Source organism: Rhinatrema bivittatum, chromosome 6 (assembly GCF_901001135.1).
Source record: "Rhinatrema bivittatum chromosome 6, aRhiBiv1.1, whole genome shotgun sequence".
In the NCBI taxonomy this organism is placed as follows: domain Eukaryota; kingdom Metazoa; phylum Chordata; class Amphibia; order Gymnophiona; family Rhinatrematidae; genus Rhinatrema; species Rhinatrema bivittatum.
The window spans coordinates 181034168-181051423 of record NC_042620.1 but is presented as its reverse complement, the minus strand read 5'-3'; the positions used below and the strand labels follow the sequence as shown (position 1 = coordinate 181051423).

The following is a 17256-nucleotide window of genomic DNA, read 5'->3' as shown; positions in this document are numbered from 1 at the left end:
AGAGATTATAGAAAAGGTGAGAACGATTTAAAATTATTATTACAAAAAACACATAGGGGTAGATTTTCAAACCGCGCGATTTGGCGTACTTTTGCTGGCGCATCAGGCGCCAGCAAAAGTACGCGGGATTTTAGTAGATACGCACGTAGCCGCTAAAATCCTGGATTGGCGCACGCAAGGCTATCAATTCCGTATAGCCGGCGCGCGCCGAGCCCCGCAGCCTACCCCCGTTCCCTCCGAGGCCGCTCCGAAATCGGAGCGGCCTCGGAGGGAACTTTCTTTTGCCCTCCCCTCCCTTCCCCTACCTAACCCACCCGCCCGGCCCTGTCTAAACCCCCCCCTTACCTTTGTCGGGGGATTTACGCCTCCCGGAGGGAGACGTAAATCCCCGCGCGCCAGCGGGCCACTAGCGCGCCGGGATGCGACCTGGGGGCGGGTCCGGAGGGCGCGGCCATGCCCCCGGGCCCGCCCCCGGAACGCTCCCGACACGCCCTGAAAACGCCGCGCGGTTCGGGCCCGCCCCCGACACGCCCCCCTCAGAAAACCCCGGGACTTACGCGAGTCCCGGGGCTCTGCGCGCGCCGGTAGGCCTATGTAAAATAGGCTCACCGGCGCGCAGGGCCCTGCTCGCCTAAATCCGCCCAGATTTGGGTGGATTTAGGCGAGCAGGGCTCTTAAAATCCGCCCCATAGTAAATAACAGTCAAGCTCGGATTAACGAAAGCCTTCTTAAGCCAGGGTGTATATTTTAGTCCAATTAACTGGCGAAATTATGGTTACAGCATCATATATCTGGCGTGGAGTAAGAAAAGCGTGAATCGGAGACCTTTAAGTGAATGCCTTTGTGGAAAGCCAAGTTTTGAGCTTCTTTTTGAACGTTCGACAACAAGTTTCTAGACGAAGGTCCGTGGGGAGAGTATTCCAGTGAGAGGGGCTGGCAGTTGAGAGTGCTCGTTTCTTGAGCAGTGACTTGGCTGGAGGTGCATATAAGGTGCCTAAGTAGCTGGTTCTGATAGGCCTCAGTGAAGCATGAGGACGAAGTGGGTCGCTTAGATCTAGCGAAGTTTGGGAATAAATGGTCTTGTGGGTTATGGTTAGTACTTTGAAAATGATTCTAGATTTAATAGGGAGCCAGTGTAGGTTTTTTAAAATAGGTGTGATGTGATCTCGTCTACTAGAGTTGGTTAGAATCCTGGCTGCTGAGTTCTGCAACATTTGTAGTGGTTTGGTGGTGATAGCTGGGAGGCCAATCAGCAGCAAGTTGCAATAATCAATTTTTGAAAATAGAATTGTTTGGAGGACTGTTCTAAAGTCCTGAAAATGGAGGAGAGGTTTCAGCCTTTTAAATATGTGTAGTTTGTGAAAGCATTCCTTCGTTGTGTTTTTGACAAATTGTTTGAGATTGTCTATTGTCGATGGTGACGCCTAGGTCTCTTACGTGTGTGGGGGAGATCCTTAGAGGTGTGACTAGATAGTTGGTAGCCTGAAAGTTGTCATCCAAAGTGAACAGCATGAGTTCCGTTTTTGAAGTATTGAGCACTAAGTTGAGGCTAGTGAGGAGTGAGTTTATGGACTGTAGACAATTGTTCCAGAAGTTGATGGTGTTGGAGATAGATTCAGTGATTGGCAACAGGATCTGGACGTCGTCGGTGTATGTGAAGTGTGTGATCTTTAGATTTGAGAGCAGATGACATAGGGGGAGGAGATATATGTTAAACAGGGTTGGGGAAAAGGAGGATCCTTGAGGGACTCCTAGAGAGGACTTGACTGGGTGAGAGTCCTTGTTACTAATTCTGACCTTGTATGTCCTGTTGTTAAGGAATGATCTGAACCATTCAAGGGCTGAACCTGAGATGCCTATGTCTGAGAGTTGGGAGATGAGGATAGAGTGATTTACGGTGTCAAATGCTGCTGATATATCGAGAAGTGCCAGGAGGTAGAGGGTCTTTTTCTCCAGTCCGGAGAGGACTCTGTCCGTCAATGAGATTAATAGGGATTCCGTACTGAGGGATTTGCAGAATCCGAATTGGGCTGTTGTGAGGATCTTGTGGTCTTCTAGGAATTCCGACAACTGTTTGTTAACAATTCTCTCCATAAGTTTGGCGACAAACAGTAGGTTGGCGATGGGGCGAAAATTGGCTGGGTCTGCTGGGTTCAGGTTGGGTTTTTTGAGGAGAGGTTTGAGGGTTGCTATTTTCAGAGTGTCTGGTACTGATCCTTGGGTTAGTGAACGGTTGATGATCTCTGCTAAGGGCTTCGCAATGATATTTGGGATGGTGAGTAGTAATTTAGATGGAATGGCATCTATCGGATGAGTGGAGGGTTTCATCTTTTTGAGAATCGATTCAATTTTGAGTGAGGAAGTTGGTTCGAAGGATTCTAGTTTTGCTTTCTGGCTGAAGGGGGGGGGGGGGGGAGAGGATGGCAGGAGGTTCTATATTCGTTGCCAGAGGTGCTATTAGCTTAAGGATTTTGTTTTCGAAGAATTGTGCAAGTTCAGTGCATCTGGATTGAGCTTGATCGTCAAGGATAACTGGTGAGGTGGGTTTTGTGAGCTCTGAGACATATGAAAACCGTGCTTTAGCATCGAAGGATCATTGACGGCGCTCTTGCGGACTTTCCTCCTTGAAGGCAAAGCTTCAATGTGCTGCGCCTGTTCGGCTCTTCCTGCGCGAAGCATGTCATCTGTTTCCTCAGTGCTCAAGCACAGACATATATTCTTTCTCCTCATCGCATATCCTCACGCTGTTTTTTTTTAAAAAAAAACTTTGCCCGAGCAATCCCACAAAAACACTTTTCAATGCTACTTGATGATGTCCAAAAAGCTGAGGTTCGAATATTGTCAGTACGGACACATATAATGTCCATCACTGACAATCACAATTTCCTAGTGTGTAGCAGATGGACTCAAAACAAATGGGTATAGTGTGCTCGTGCTAGCAGTTGAAGACGGATCTGACGTCAGCACGGGTACATATACCCCCACAGGAAGTGCAGCAATTCAGTAATTTCCATCTCCAAAGCAGTTTGGAGCTACCTCACGCTCACTGAGCGTGTTTCCAAATTCTAACGACTAAATTTATAAGAAGAAACCTTCTGAAGACGAGCCCCGCACTCCTGTGGTGATACCGGGCGGTCACTCACCCAGTTGAGTTTCCCGAGCTGACTTCGGTGGTCCCTTGGAAGCAAGAGCCTCGGTCCGGTGGCCGGTTCACGGCAGGGACCTAGCCCCCAAGTGAGAAGGGCTCAGGCGCGGCTTGGCCCCCAAGCGAGACGAGTTCGGGCGCGGCCTGGAGGCAGCCTCGGTCCCGGCGTGGACTTGGCCCCCGAGCGAGACGAGTTTGGGCGCGGCCTAGAGGCAGCGGGTGCACTTCCTTATGCGCAGCGGTGAAGGTACTCACCCTCTCCCCCCGCAGCCGGAGACCGCCCGGGTCGCAGCCAGGAAGCGCCGAAGACAAGGTAAGGCGTACATCTTTACTTGGTCTCCGAGGAAGTGTGGACTAACTGGGCCTGCCTACGAGGCAGCACGCCAAGGAGATCGCCATTTTGCCTGCCTACTCACCTTCGCCGATAAGTGCACGTTGCTGGGCGCCCGCGATAGGCGCACGTTGCTGGGCGCCCGCGATAGGCGCACGTTGCTGGGCGCCCGCGATAGGCGCACGTTGTTGGGCGCCCGCGATAGGCGCACGTTGTTAGCACATTTATAAGGCGCCCGTGGATAGGCGCACTTTATAAGACGCCCGTGGATAGGCGCGCATTTCTAAGACGCCCTTGTATAGGCGCACTTTATAAGACACCCGTTCTAGGCGCACGCTGTTAAGCGCACTTGTTAGGCGCACTTTATAAGACACCCGTTCTAGGCGCACGCTGTTAAGCGCACTTGTTAGGCGCACTTCATTGGGCGACACCAAATCTCAGGCGAATGGAGCATAAGAGAGCCCATACGCCCGCAGAGCCGGCACCTCCAGAATCAGGCATAAGAGCTCTAAGCATGCTCTGCTCAGCATGCAACCTCAGAGCCACACAGAGCGAGGACGCAGACTCACTATGTGCCCAATGTGAGGAGGCCATGGGAGTTCCAGGACCGTACCGGTCCCAACCCAGCGGTTCCTCAGGGAGCACACCGGACTTAGCAGGCCGCGGTGAGCAGCCAGGGAACCAGAGAGACCTGGTGCCCCTACGGCCAGATCCGGATTCGCTTTCCTGGGTAGAATTATTCAAGAGGATTCACGCCTTTGTCCAGATGCAGTCTGCTCCTCAGATGGGTCTTTCCGTCCCGTTTGATCCGGCCCCTGGACCCTCGAGACCTAGGCGCGGCCACTCGCCACCCAACAGCCCCGATTATGGGGATTCGGATTGCTCCCAGGATAGTGAGGAGCCCCCCGAGGAGGGTGAACTTCCCTCGGAGATAGAGCCATATCGGACCATGAGGCGCTTCTTTCGGAAAGAGGATCTTTCAGGCCTGGTCTCACAATGCCTATCGGAACTGGCCATTCCGGGCCAGGATACCCCAGGGGACCCTAAAATGAACTCCTTATTAGAGGGCCTGCACCAACCGGCTCACCATTTTCCCCTCCTACAAGCAGCACAGCAGCTAATCAATCTGGAGTGGAAGGCACCGGAGGCCTCATTCAAAGGGGGTCGGGCCTTGGCAGGCATGTACCCTCTGGATCCGGCGTCCAAGGAGCTGCTGGCGTGCCCCAAGGTAGACGCCATAGTTAACGCAATAGTGAAGCACACCACCATTCCGGTTGAGGGGGGAGCGGCCCTCGAGGATTCACATGACCGACGCATGGACACCATTCTGAAACAAGCTTTTGAGGTAGCAGCCATGTTCCTACGAATCGCGACCTGCTGCACCGTGGTGACGTGCTCCTGTTTATCACAGGCGAGAAACAACACCCAGGGAGCAGACATGGAATCAGCTCTCGCATTTCTCACTGACGCAGCCTCCGACCTCGTCCGTACGGCAGCCAAGGGAGTGTCCTCCTCAGTGGCGGCCAGGAGACAGCTTTGGTTACGTAATTGGGCGGCCAACTCGTCCTCCAAGACACGACTCACAAGAATGCCCTTTAAGGGTTCCCTACTGTTCGGCAGCGATATCGAGAACTGGGCTACTAAATGGGGTGCCTCTCCATTACCCAGTCTACCAGAAGACAGGGCGAGGAGGAGCCAGCGTTCTTTTTCTAGACCATCTAGAGGTAGAAATTTGCAGCGCTTCAACCCTTACATGACTCGCTATCGAGCACCTCGTTCACAAGCCAGGAACCAGTCCGTTCGGACTAAGCACAACAAGAAGAGAACTGGCTCTGGTTCTGGCCCCGGCCGCACCCCACAATGACAATCAGCCGACCCATCCAGGGGTAGCAGCCATAGGGGGCAGGCTAACCCTCTTCTACCGCAGGTGGGTCGAGATCACTTCGGACCAGTGGGTCCTTGCCATCATCCGAGAAGGATATTACCTGGATTTCTTTCGACTTCCGCCGCACAAGTTTGTGGAATCTCCTTGTTCACCGCTCAAGGCAGCGGCACTAGCAGTGACCTTACAGAGGCTCCTGGCCCTAAAAGCCATAATCCCAGTACCTGCGGAAGAGGTAACTTCTGGGCATTATTCCATTTATTTCATAGTACCTAAGAAGGAGGGCACTTTCAGGCCCGTCCTGGACCTCAAGTCAGTCAACCGACAACTACGGGTCCCCAACTTTCGCATGGAAACTCTACGGTCAGTCAAGAATTCAGTACAGCCAGGGGAGTTTCTCACCTCCCTAGATCTGTTGGAAGCCTATTTACATATCCCAATTCATCGGGATCACCAGCACTATTTACGCTTCAAAGTCCTGAATCAGCACTTCCAGTTCCGAGCTTTACCCTTCGGGTTGGCCACCGCGCCACGGATCTTTACCAAGGTCATAGTAGTAGTGGCGGCGGCACTCAGGAAGGAAGGAATTCTCGTCCATCCTTACCTGGACGATTGGCTGATCAGGGCAAAGTCACCGGAGGAGAGCCACCGGGCAACCAACAGAGTTATAGCTCTTCTGGAAAGCCTCGGATGGGTAGTCAACATAAACAAGAGCTCCCTACAGCCGTCCCAGTCGCTGGAATACCTAGGGGTCCAATTCGACACCCAAGAAGACAAGGTCAGCCTGACCTCCAAGAGAAAGTCAAAACTCCAGTGTCATCTGCAGGTCCTGCTGAGCGCCAACCGGCCCACAGCTCGGGATTACCTACAGGTCCTCGGCCTTATGGCATCCACTCTGGAGGTGGTGCCATGGGCGCGGGCTCATATGAAACCATTGCAACGCGCCCTTCTATCTCGATGGAGCCCACGATCACAGGACTACCCCATACACCTACCTCTACCAGCCAGAGTGCGGTATCAGCTACAGTGGTGGTTGCAGCCCGGCCACATGAGCCGGGGGTCAAGAATGTCCTCCCCAACCTGGATCCTGCTCACCACAGATGCCAGCCTGAACGGATGGGGAGCACACTGCGAGGAGCTCACCACCCAAGGGCGGTGGACCAGAGAAGAGTCAAGGTGGAACATCAACCGGCTGGAGGCACGGGCTGTCAGGCTAGCTTGCCTGCGATTTGCCCACAGACTTCGCAACAGAGTGGTCAGAGTGATGTTAGACAACGCCACCACAGTGGCATACATCAACCGACAGGGCGGAACCAGAAGTCAACACGTGTCCCTAGAGATAACTCCCCTGATGATTTGGGCAGAAGCAAATCTCCAGGACATCTCTACCGTCCACATCGCCGGGAAGGACAACACCATGGCAGACTTTCTCAGCGGAGAAAGCCTAAACCCGGGGGAAAGGCAGCTGTCACCCACAACTTTCAAGATGATTGTGGATCAGTGGGGGACGCCAGCCATGGACCTATTAGCGGACAGGTCCAACACTCAAGTTCCCAGATATTTCAGCCGCAGGCGGGATCCTCGAGCCCAGGGGATCGATGCCCTGGTACAGCCGTGGCCTCAGGGGATCCTGCTATATGCCTTTCCTCCGTGGCCCCTGCTGGGCGCCATTATACACAGGATTCAGCGACACAAAGGCCTAGTTCTTCTAGTGGCCTCGGACTGGCCAAGAAGACCCTGGTACGCAGACATGAGAAGACTACTGGCAGGGAACCCTTTACCTCCGCCTCCCTACAGGGACCTGCTGCGGCAAGGTCCCATGCTCCACGAGGATCCAGCTCAATTCTCTCTTACGGTCTGGCCATTGAGAGGGCTAGACTGAAGAAAAGGGGATACTCGGAGCCGGTTATAGATACACTCCTCCGAGCACGCAAGTTCTCCACATCCCTAACATATATCAGGATCTGGAGAGTTTTTGAAGCCTGGTGTGACTCTCACGGCACCAATTCACATGCCGCTAAAATTCCTATCATTTTGGACTTCCTACAAGATGGACTTCAGAAGGGTCTGTCCCTCAGCTCCATCGAGGTTCAGGTAGCAGTGCTGTCTTGCTACGGCCCCAGGAGTGACGGCAACACCATTGCCAAACACCCAGACGTCTCACGTTTCCTGAAAGGAGTCAAACACATTCGCCCGCCACTGCAGTGGCCAGTGCCCTTGTGGAACCTCAACCTAGTATTGGAATTTTTGGCGGGATCAGCCTTCAGGCCCCTTCGAGGCCTGTCCCTCCGTTTGTTAACTTTGAAGATGGTGTTCTTGCTGGCTGTGTGTTCAGCACGCCGCATCTCAGAGCTACAAGCACTATCCTGTCGTTATCCATTTCTCAGAATCACTCCAGAGGCTATCCATCTTCGCACAGTTCCATCCTTTTTACCCAAAGTGGTCTCACACTTTCACCTCAACCAAACCATATCCTTGCCTACCACGGAAGGTTTGAAGAAGTTGGAGGAAGGTCGAATGCTACGCCATCTCGACATCGGCAGACTGCTGTCCAGATACCTGGAGATGTCAGAAGCAGTACGAAAGACGGACCACCTGTTCGTCCTGCACAGCGGGAAGAAGCAAGGGGAAGCAGCCTCACGGGCCAACCATCGCCCGCTGGATTAAAGAGGTTATCAAGGCAGCCTTCATAGAGGCGGGAAAACCACCGCCTCTATAGGTCAAGGCTCATTCTACCAGAGCACAATCGGCCTCTTGGGCAGAAACTAAGCTGCTGTCGCCTGCAGAGATATGTAAAGCGGCGACGTGGTCCTCCCTCCATACCTTCTCCAGATTCTACCGTCTGGACGTCCAGGCCCGGGAGGACACAGCATTTGCGAGGGCAATCCTAAACGGTCCTCGGGCAGCCTCCTGCCTAGTCCGGGAGTAGCTTTTGTACATCCCATTTGTTTTGAGTCCATCTGCTACACGCTAGGAAATGATGAGATTACTTACCTGATAATCTCCTTTTCCTTAGTGTATGCAGATGGACTCAGCATCCTGCCCGGCTGCCGGTATACATGGGGATTCGCCGACTCACGGTAAGCCATGTTTTCTTATATAGGGCATCCACCCTGCCGGGTGTCGACGCCTTCCGGCTGAGTACACTGGCGGTCTCCAGCTACCATCAATTGGTCAGGGTAATCCTGTTGATTAATCGATCGGTCAGTCACACATATATCCATAAAAGCTTTTGCAAGGAAGATTACTGAATTGCTGCACTTCCTGTGGGGGTATATGTACCCGTGCTGACGTCAGATCCGTCTCCAACTGCTAGCACGAGCACACTATACCCATTTATTTTGAGTCCATCTGCATACACTAAGGAAAAGGAGATTATCAGGTAAGTAATCTCATCATTATTGCTACCTGTGTCTTGGCCTGGACCACGACCAGGCATCGTTTAGGGACTGCAGCCACATATCCCCCAGAGTGAGGAGGCAGAGAGCAGAGAAGATAGCCCATCTTCGAGATAAAGAAGAGACCTGCTCTGAAACTTACGCACCCTCCCTGAGGCGCTCAACTCACTCCTCCATGGGGCCTAAAGCTAGGTCACATGAAGTTTGAGCATCTTCCATGGAGCTGAAGATGGCCAAACATAGAAAACTGGGTGAAAAGGTCACTTCAACACCGTCTGAACCCAGATTTAAATCTGTTGATCAACCCAAATCTGATGCAGGCACCAGTTCATCAACTGCACTGACAGAAGCCTCAGAACATCGCCCCAAGCAGCCTTCTGAGTCAAGCTCCCATAGAGTTCATGATGCATCCACTCAAGTATCAAAAGAGTTGTCTGGGGGAAAAAAGGCTACGCAGTACACGACGTATCAATGCAGCCTTTGAAGCCGGCACTGACATTGCAGTCTCCGAGGCAGGTCATCATGCACTCAGAGGCGCGTGACGCATTGATGCAGTCAAACATCCTACTACACATGACACGACTCTCATGTTAATTCCATTGACGCATGTGTCATCCAAAGAGTAAGAGAAAATCGACTGCCCCCCATAAAGGACATGAACCCTGAGACACCAAGAGCCCTCATACTAAGAAGAAGAGGTTGAAACAGACACGGGCTCCAGCGGATCGGCAAATAGATCAGATTTTAGACATCTTATCACAGCCCCCTTGGGTATCGCCTCCCAAGCATGAATCAGTTAGCTCCAGATCCCAGGAGGGGCATACAGTCTATTCGGGTTTATCCAATCATTCTCACCTATAATGTTTTATTCTCTGGGAAGGACTGTCTTCAAGGGATAAATAGGTTCCATCGGAAAAGGGCTCCTGGGCCCTCACTCAGTTCTTCAGCCATTTTGTCTGTGGCTATATGCCCAAGGGGCAATCATTCTCAGCTTCTTGCAGACCAAAGCATTCAATGGGTAATGCCCAGTCCCAGCAAACCATGGATTAGATTTCCTCAATCATATGAAATCTGTTCTCTTCCTAATATCCGGGTCTACCACCACCTCAACTTCCAGGACCGAATGGAGAAGGGCTTCCTGACCGTTCTCCATCCTCACTGAAGGCAGAGGTTTCCCACATTCCAGGTAAAGAAACGGAACCTCCACTTCCCCTCAATCAGTACAGCAAGACTCCCCACCAGAAGAACCCCCTTCATCTCCAAAAAATCTAACCTGTTCAAGATTCGTAGAAAAGCTGGGGATGGTGCTGGGAGTAGAGGTCCGGAATACTTCTTGTCGAGGGTCCAGAAGCTCCCAGACCCTTGAAGTATTCGGAATCCTGAAAATGCTGGACGTTCCAGCTGAGCCATTGGCTCTACAAGGTCTTCAAAGTGGTGCTTTTGAAAATGTGGGAGTCTCCTCCAACCTTCTGGTTTCTAGAAAATTGGACCTGAAATTCAGGTTACAGAAATCCGCCACTTATGGGGTTGTCTAACTTTCACGCGCTTCTGTAATTGTGGAATCCGCTATAAAATTTGCTAAGAAATCTTAAGTTGCACGATTCAGCTCCTCCAATAAAAGAACATAGACTTCTTGATGAAGTTGCTAGAAAGACTTTTCAGAGTGTGATATTGACGTCTAGAATACAGCAACATCAATTTTATATTTATACGAATGCCTGCAATCTCTGAAACCGTTCCTGTGTTCTGACATAGGTCACCCAGTCATTCCTCAACCCTTTTATGATATAGAGGAAGGATTGAGACATCTGCTATGAGTGGTTTACAAATTCTTCGAGACCTCTTCCCGGACCTCTGCCATTGCAATAGGTGTCCATTGATTAGCATGGCTCCATTCTAGTTCTATTAGAGAGGACATCCATGACAAAATAGCAAACCTGCCATGCTTGGGAGAAGACCTCTTTTTAGCGATCGGCTAAAAGGTACCGTTGCCCAAATTAAGGAGCAAAATGTGGCAGTTCAATCTCTTTCATCAATGTTGGACTCCCCAGTCCATGTCCAGAAGATTGTACCAACCGTATCGTAAATCCTATTACTATCAAAGGAAGCCATTCAAACAATTTCAGACCTTCAGACCACAATCTTATCAATTCCAACAACCTCGTCCGCAGCCACAATCGTCTCAACCAAGACCACATCAAAGGGACTGGAAATAACAAAAGCCTCCACAAACAGTGCCCCAAAAGCCACTTCATTCTTTTGAGGATAGTGCAGCCACAGCCTCACTTACCAGTAGGAGCCAGAATAACTCATTTTTCCTCACTTCAGTGAGAGAAGGGTATGGCCTAGATTTCACTATTGCACCTGCCCTTCCCCACCTTACCAAACAGTTGAAGGATGTGTCCCAGTTGTCTGTTACAACAGGAGGTTCAAACCTTACTCCATCAGCAAGCCATATGGTGGATTCCAAATCAAATCAACACCGGCTATTACTCCCAGTACTTCCTTATTCCGAAGTGGTCAGGAGAACTTAGCCCCATTCTGGACCTACATTCCCTCAACAAGCACATTTGGAAAGAAAAGTTTAAGATAACTTCCCTCAAGCTAGTACTTCCGTTCATTCAAAAGAACGATTGGATGTGCTGTCTGGATCTCAAAGACGCTTATGTGCATATTCCAATGCACCCCTCCTGTTGACAGTTCCTCTGCTTCCAGGAGGCCTTGACTCACTACCAGTATAAGGTCCTTCCCTTGTCTCCGAGGGTTTTCACCAAGTGTTTGGCTGTGGCAGTGGCTCATTTACAGCAACAGGGAATCCTAATTTTTCCCTGTCTAGATGACTGGTTAATAGTATCCCCCAACCAAGCTTCATTGCAGGCACACCTGGAAACAACCATGACATGCCTAGGGTCTCTGGGATTCCTCATCAACTACGAAAAGTTGGTATTCAAACTGACTCAAGTGCTGCAATTCATAGGAGTGAAGATAGACTCGTACACTCTTGTGCCTTCCTTCCTCAAGACAGAATTGAAAGAACTTATTATTTATTTATTTTTAATTTGTATATACCGAGGTTCTTATATGAAATACAAATCACTCCGGTTTACATAAAACAGTGAAACGCCCAAAAAAGGGGGGGCTTTACATAGAACAATAGAACAAAGTACAAATTGAACATAGTATAATTACAAGAAACATTTGAACTCAGTATCATAGTATCTTAGTACGTTACAAAGAAATCAATTGAGCACAACGTTTTTAATAGTGGAACAAGGGATGGGTCAATGTGAATGACTACGGAATATCTAGTATGTGGGTACAAAAACTTGGATAAATCACTCCGAGCTGGAATCTGTTATAGGCATAAGTCCTGGGAACTGCCTAAGAGAGTTTTCAAGTTATAAAAGGGGAGGGGAAGTATATTGTGTAGAAAAAGAGGGCAGGGAGAGATCCTTTAGGAGGGGGGGGGGGGCAGGGACAGAAGATGAGAAAAGTGATAGAACATTTAGATGAATTGAGTGGAAGACTGACCAGGAGCAGCAACCAATCGAGGTTTCGGATTCCAGCGACCGAACGAGAATCCGAAATCTCGGTACAGAAGTACTTCGCAGTTCAACAATTGCAGTGCATCAGTTGCTGGTACTTCTCTGACAGCTGGCATCGGCCATTCATGTAGTTTCTCACACCCACCTGCATGTCAGATGCCTCCAGTGGAGGCTAAAATCTCAATGGTTCCAATACCTCCAACCTATGACAAGGAAGATAAACCTATTGGACTCCATGCGCAGAGATGCTCATTGGTGACTGCAGCTGGGAGTACTCTTGGTGGAATCTCCCCTCCAGGAGCCGACCCACACTTTCATCCTCACCACAGATGTCTCCATGCACAATTGGGATGCTCATCTTCTAAGCTACAGAACGCAAGGCCTAAGGTCTTTGACCTAACAGTCTTTCTAAATCAACCCCCTAGAACTAAGAGCCATGAGATACACTTTAAGAGCCTTTGCTCACCTGTTGAAAGGCCATACCCTTGAGATTCACATAGACAATCTTGTGGCCATGTTCTATGTGAACAAACAAGGAGGATCAGGCTCCTTTGCTGGGAAGAAGCATGGATCTTTCAATGGACCGTGGAAAGCTCAGTGACTCTTTGTGTGACATACTTGCCCAGTATAGCAAACATGTTAGCATTTCATCTGAGCAGAGTGTTTCACCCTCACAAGCGGTCCCTCAACCAGTTGGTAGCCGACAAAATCTTTTGGCAATAGGGTCCCCATGCTTGGACTTCTTTGCCACTGAGGACAATTGGAAGTTGAGGCAGTTCTGTTTGATGCGTCTCAGAAAGACACAGGATGCTTTTCTTCTATCTTGGTGACCGGCCTTTTGTATGCTTTTCCCCCAATTTCTCCTGATCCTCCAAAACAGTTCAGAAGTTTCTTCATGACAGGGCTCGAATGATTCCCATAACCCAGGTGGCCGAGACAGCATTGGTATGCATATCTGGTGCAGTAATCAGAGGACAGGCCCATTTTCCTCAGTCACCAGCCAGATCTCCTAACACAAGAAGGGGGCTCCCGTCTTCATCCTCGCCATGCTTCCCTCAACCTGGAAGCCTGAATGTTGAACGTGAGATCTTGCAAGAGTTAGCATTCTCCCTAAGCATTCAACAAATAGTAGCAGCAAGGAAACCTTTAACTAGAAAAAATTCTTTCAAATGAAAAAGTTAAGCCAAGTGGTATCAAGATAACAACGTTAACCCCTTTTCTTCGTCACAGAGAGAGCTTCTTAATTATCTTCTCCATCTTTCCAACTCTGGCCTGGCCACTTCATCAGTTAGGGTTCATTTGCATGCCATAGCTTCTCACCAAGACAGAGACCAGAACTCTTCGGTGGCTTCCCATCTGTTAGAGTCTCAATTCATGAGAGGTCTTCTTAAACTTCATCCTCCCATCATAAAAACACCATTTCTTTGGGATTTCAATATAGTCCTCGCTGCTGTTATGAAGAATCCCTTCAAGCCCCTACAATCAGTCCTTTTGAAATTCCTTCCTTGGAAAGTGATCTTCCTCGTGGCTATCACCTTGGCCCGTCAGGTCCGTGAATTCCAAGCCTTAGTACACTTCTCACCCTACTTACAGTTTTATCACGACAAGGTGGTGCTTAGAACACACCCAAATTCCTGCCAAAGGTGGTATCAGCTTTCCATATCAATCAAGCTATTTCTCTACCCATCTTTTTTCCCAAGCCACAACGTAATAAAAGGGAAGTACTGCTTCACTCTTTGGACTGTAAACGAGCTCTAGCTTACTATAAACAAGCTCTATCTTACTATAAACAAAGGACACAGCCTCACAGATATTCTTCACAGCTATTCGTCTCATTGAATCCCAAGTTTCTTGGTTGGCAGTCTCCAAGAGAACAATCTCCAACTGGATCACAGATTGCATTCACTTCTGCCATGAATCCACTCTTTCTTCATTGCAAGGATCCATCAAAGCGCATCAAGTGCGAGCTGCGGCGTCCTCCATTACTCCCCTTCGAGATGTACCAATAGAAGATATCTGCAGAGCAGCTACCTGGTCATCTATCCATACTTTCACCTCTCGCTACTGCCTGAATCAGCTGGCAGCTTCTGCTAGCAGATTGGGACATGCAGTGTTATAGAGTGTGGTTGGAAAAGACATGTCCACAGGGAACCCAGGGTAAAAAGAAAGAGAGGGGGGGGAGAAGGAGGTTGGGCGAACAAGAAATGTAACTAATTCAGACACTCCTCTCCTTCATCCCTCATTCAGTTTTTCTTTTATACCAGAGCATGGGATTCCCAAACAGCATGGCTAATTCAGCCTGCTTATTGATGGAAAAAAGCAAGTTTCTTACCGTAAATAGCTGGATGAATTAGCCAAGCACACGTTCCCTCCTCCCTGGACATGTCTTTTCTAACCTTCCAGATCTTGGCTCAACCGAATAGCTTTTTCATAGCACTGAGGAGACTGACGCAATACGAGCGGGAAGAGCTGCGCAAGTGCAGCGCATCGAAGCTTTGCCTTCATGGAAAAAAGTCCGCGAGAGCACCATCAATGACATCACCCAAATAGCATGGCTAATTCATCCTGCTATCTATGCAAAACACAGTTTATGGTAAGCAAACCTGCTTTTTTAAAAAGAGAAATGAACAACATTAGAAATGCACTGGATCTGCTTTCTACGAAGATCTATTTCTACCTATTTCTTCTGTTTGTTTTCGGATCAAGGATGTTATGTATTTGTTTCACTGATGTTTTTGTAGCACAGGAGGACATGATGCTGATTGACTTCAGCATCATGTCCTCTGGTTGGGTTGCATGAGATTTGGATAAACTTTTTACCTAATCCTTCTTTCAAACTCTAGTAAAAATGTCAATACTTAATTTTAAGAATGAAGTTTTACTAAAAAGTAGGCCTTTAGTTTTCCCCTCTGTTTATTCCTTGGTGACAGTATGTTCATTTCTTCTGCTTTCAAATGCTGATTGCAGTGTATTAGTGGTGGGCATGCACTATTCTGTAAAAGCCAGGGGTTAAGTAAATGTCTCTTAAATGCACTGAAGAAGCCATATGCACAGCTGTGATATTATTTTTGGATTTATATAACAATGCATAAATGTTAGTGTTATAAGACAATCTTACTTTAAGCATCTAATAAATGGAGACAATTGCTATTTAGAGGTCTATTACCAAGGTGTTCTCCTCCACCCCCCCCCCCCCCCCCCCACCACAACCTAGGACATACTTTAATTGAAAAACTGTCACTTGCTAAAGAATGTTTGGTGTCTATTTTGTCGGGTGACAAAAATGTGCTGTTATCTGTTCAGAGTTAGATCACATAAAGACCTAGTATTTTTTATTTTGGAGATAAAATGTTGATTAACATAACACATTTTCTGACTTTATAACGAAATATTTGTACAAAATACATTTGTCCTTGCTTTTTACCAGGCTTTGTGTGAGTGGATTCCCACGGCAGCATGAGAAACGCTGGAAAGAAGTCTGTGGGCGAGTGGTACTGGATCCCAGTTTTATGGTACAGCTGCTCACGGGGGTTTATCATGCCATGTAAGTATTGTAGGTATGACAGAGAATCTGATACATTTAGATGAGTTTAAACACAATTTTTATTTGTTCATTTGGTGGAACCTACTAGTCTGGACAGTGCAAAAAATAATTACAAGAACATCTTGTACAGAATTGTGGAGTATACAGAAATAAAAATAATAAGGCAATACTTTTATCAAAAGTTATTTTACCTCACATTATATAAAAGGAAAACAGGAGGGTAAACAAGAGAAGGAGCGGATACAAGAAACAAAAAAGAAATACTGACTACAAAGCCTGGTACTAACTAAGCTGGCATGTTCATAATGGAGAGTCAATAAGTGCCCTTGATTGGGATGGTTCAAAAAATAATTAACATTATTGATCTTTATAACACACTTGCAGGGATACCAAAGTATAAATTTTACCCCCTTTGGAAATAACCTTCAGATGCAGGGAAAGAGATTTCTTCCGGCGAAGCTGTGTGACTCGTTAGGTCATTGAACATCCACAGCTTCTGACTGTAAAATTGCAATGAACGGTTACGAAGAAAAAAGTAAAGGACATTCTCTATCTGTAGAAAAGGCAAAAGACACCAATAAAGTTCCACATTGTTTAATCTCAATTAATTGAGAATCCTGAAGAAAGTTGGTCAAATCCAATGAAGACTCCATTGGTACATTATCTCTGGACACATCCTCAGATGTAACTTGAGGTAGAAAGTATACCTTGGTTATGATGGGCATTAAAGTGCTTGGAACCTTGAGAGTCTGAGAAATATAATTTCAAAATAGTTTCATCGGGGAAATTTTTTTTATTTTAAGAAAGTTCAATACTCAAGTTCAGAGATCACATTCCATTCTCAATATTTCAATTTTCTTGGAATAAATTTTCTGATTGTACCTATTAGAGATGTGAATCGTGTCCTCGATCGTCTTAACGATCGATTTCGGCTGGGAGGGGGAGGGAATCGTATCGTCGCCGTTCAGCGGGGGTTCCGGACCCCGGCTGAACGACCTCCTGCAGTCGATCTCCTGCCGGCGCCATTTTCCGTACGGAAAACGATTCGCGGCAGGAGATCGCTCCCGGACCCCCGCTGGACCCCCAGGGACTTTTGGCCAGCTTGGGGGGGGCCTCCTGACCCCCACAAGACTTGCCAAAAGTCCAGCGGGGGTCCGGAACGACCTCCTGCAGTCGAATCGTGTTGGTCTATGGCCGCCGCCATTTTGCGCCGCCATTTTGCAAAATGGCGGCGCAGAATGGCGCCGGCTGAAGACAACACGATTCAATTGCAGGAGGCCGTTCCGGACCGCCGCTGGACCCCCAGGTAATTTAAGGCATTTGGGGGGGGTTCGGGAGGGTGGGGGATTTAATTTAAAGGGTCGGGGGTGGGTTTTAGGGTGTTTTAGTGTGCCGGTTTTCCTGCCCTCCC

At 48.6% G+C, this 17256-nt stretch overlaps 1 protein-coding gene across 6 annotated transcripts in view; it reads left to right on the top strand.

Annotated features, from left to right (window-relative positions):
* The window catches only part of FAM126B (family with sequence similarity 126 member B), a 221862-nt gene that overhangs the window by 143879 nt on the left and 60727 nt on the right, over positions 1–17256 (top strand). For all 6 annotated transcript variants that reach the window (XM_029606225.1, XM_029606224.1, XM_029606227.1 and 3 more), the window contains one exon: positions 15729–15845. In XM_029606225.1, the coding sequence (XP_029462085.1) occupies positions 15729–15845 (117 nt within the window). The remainder of the gene's footprint in view (positions 1–15728; positions 15846–17256) is intronic.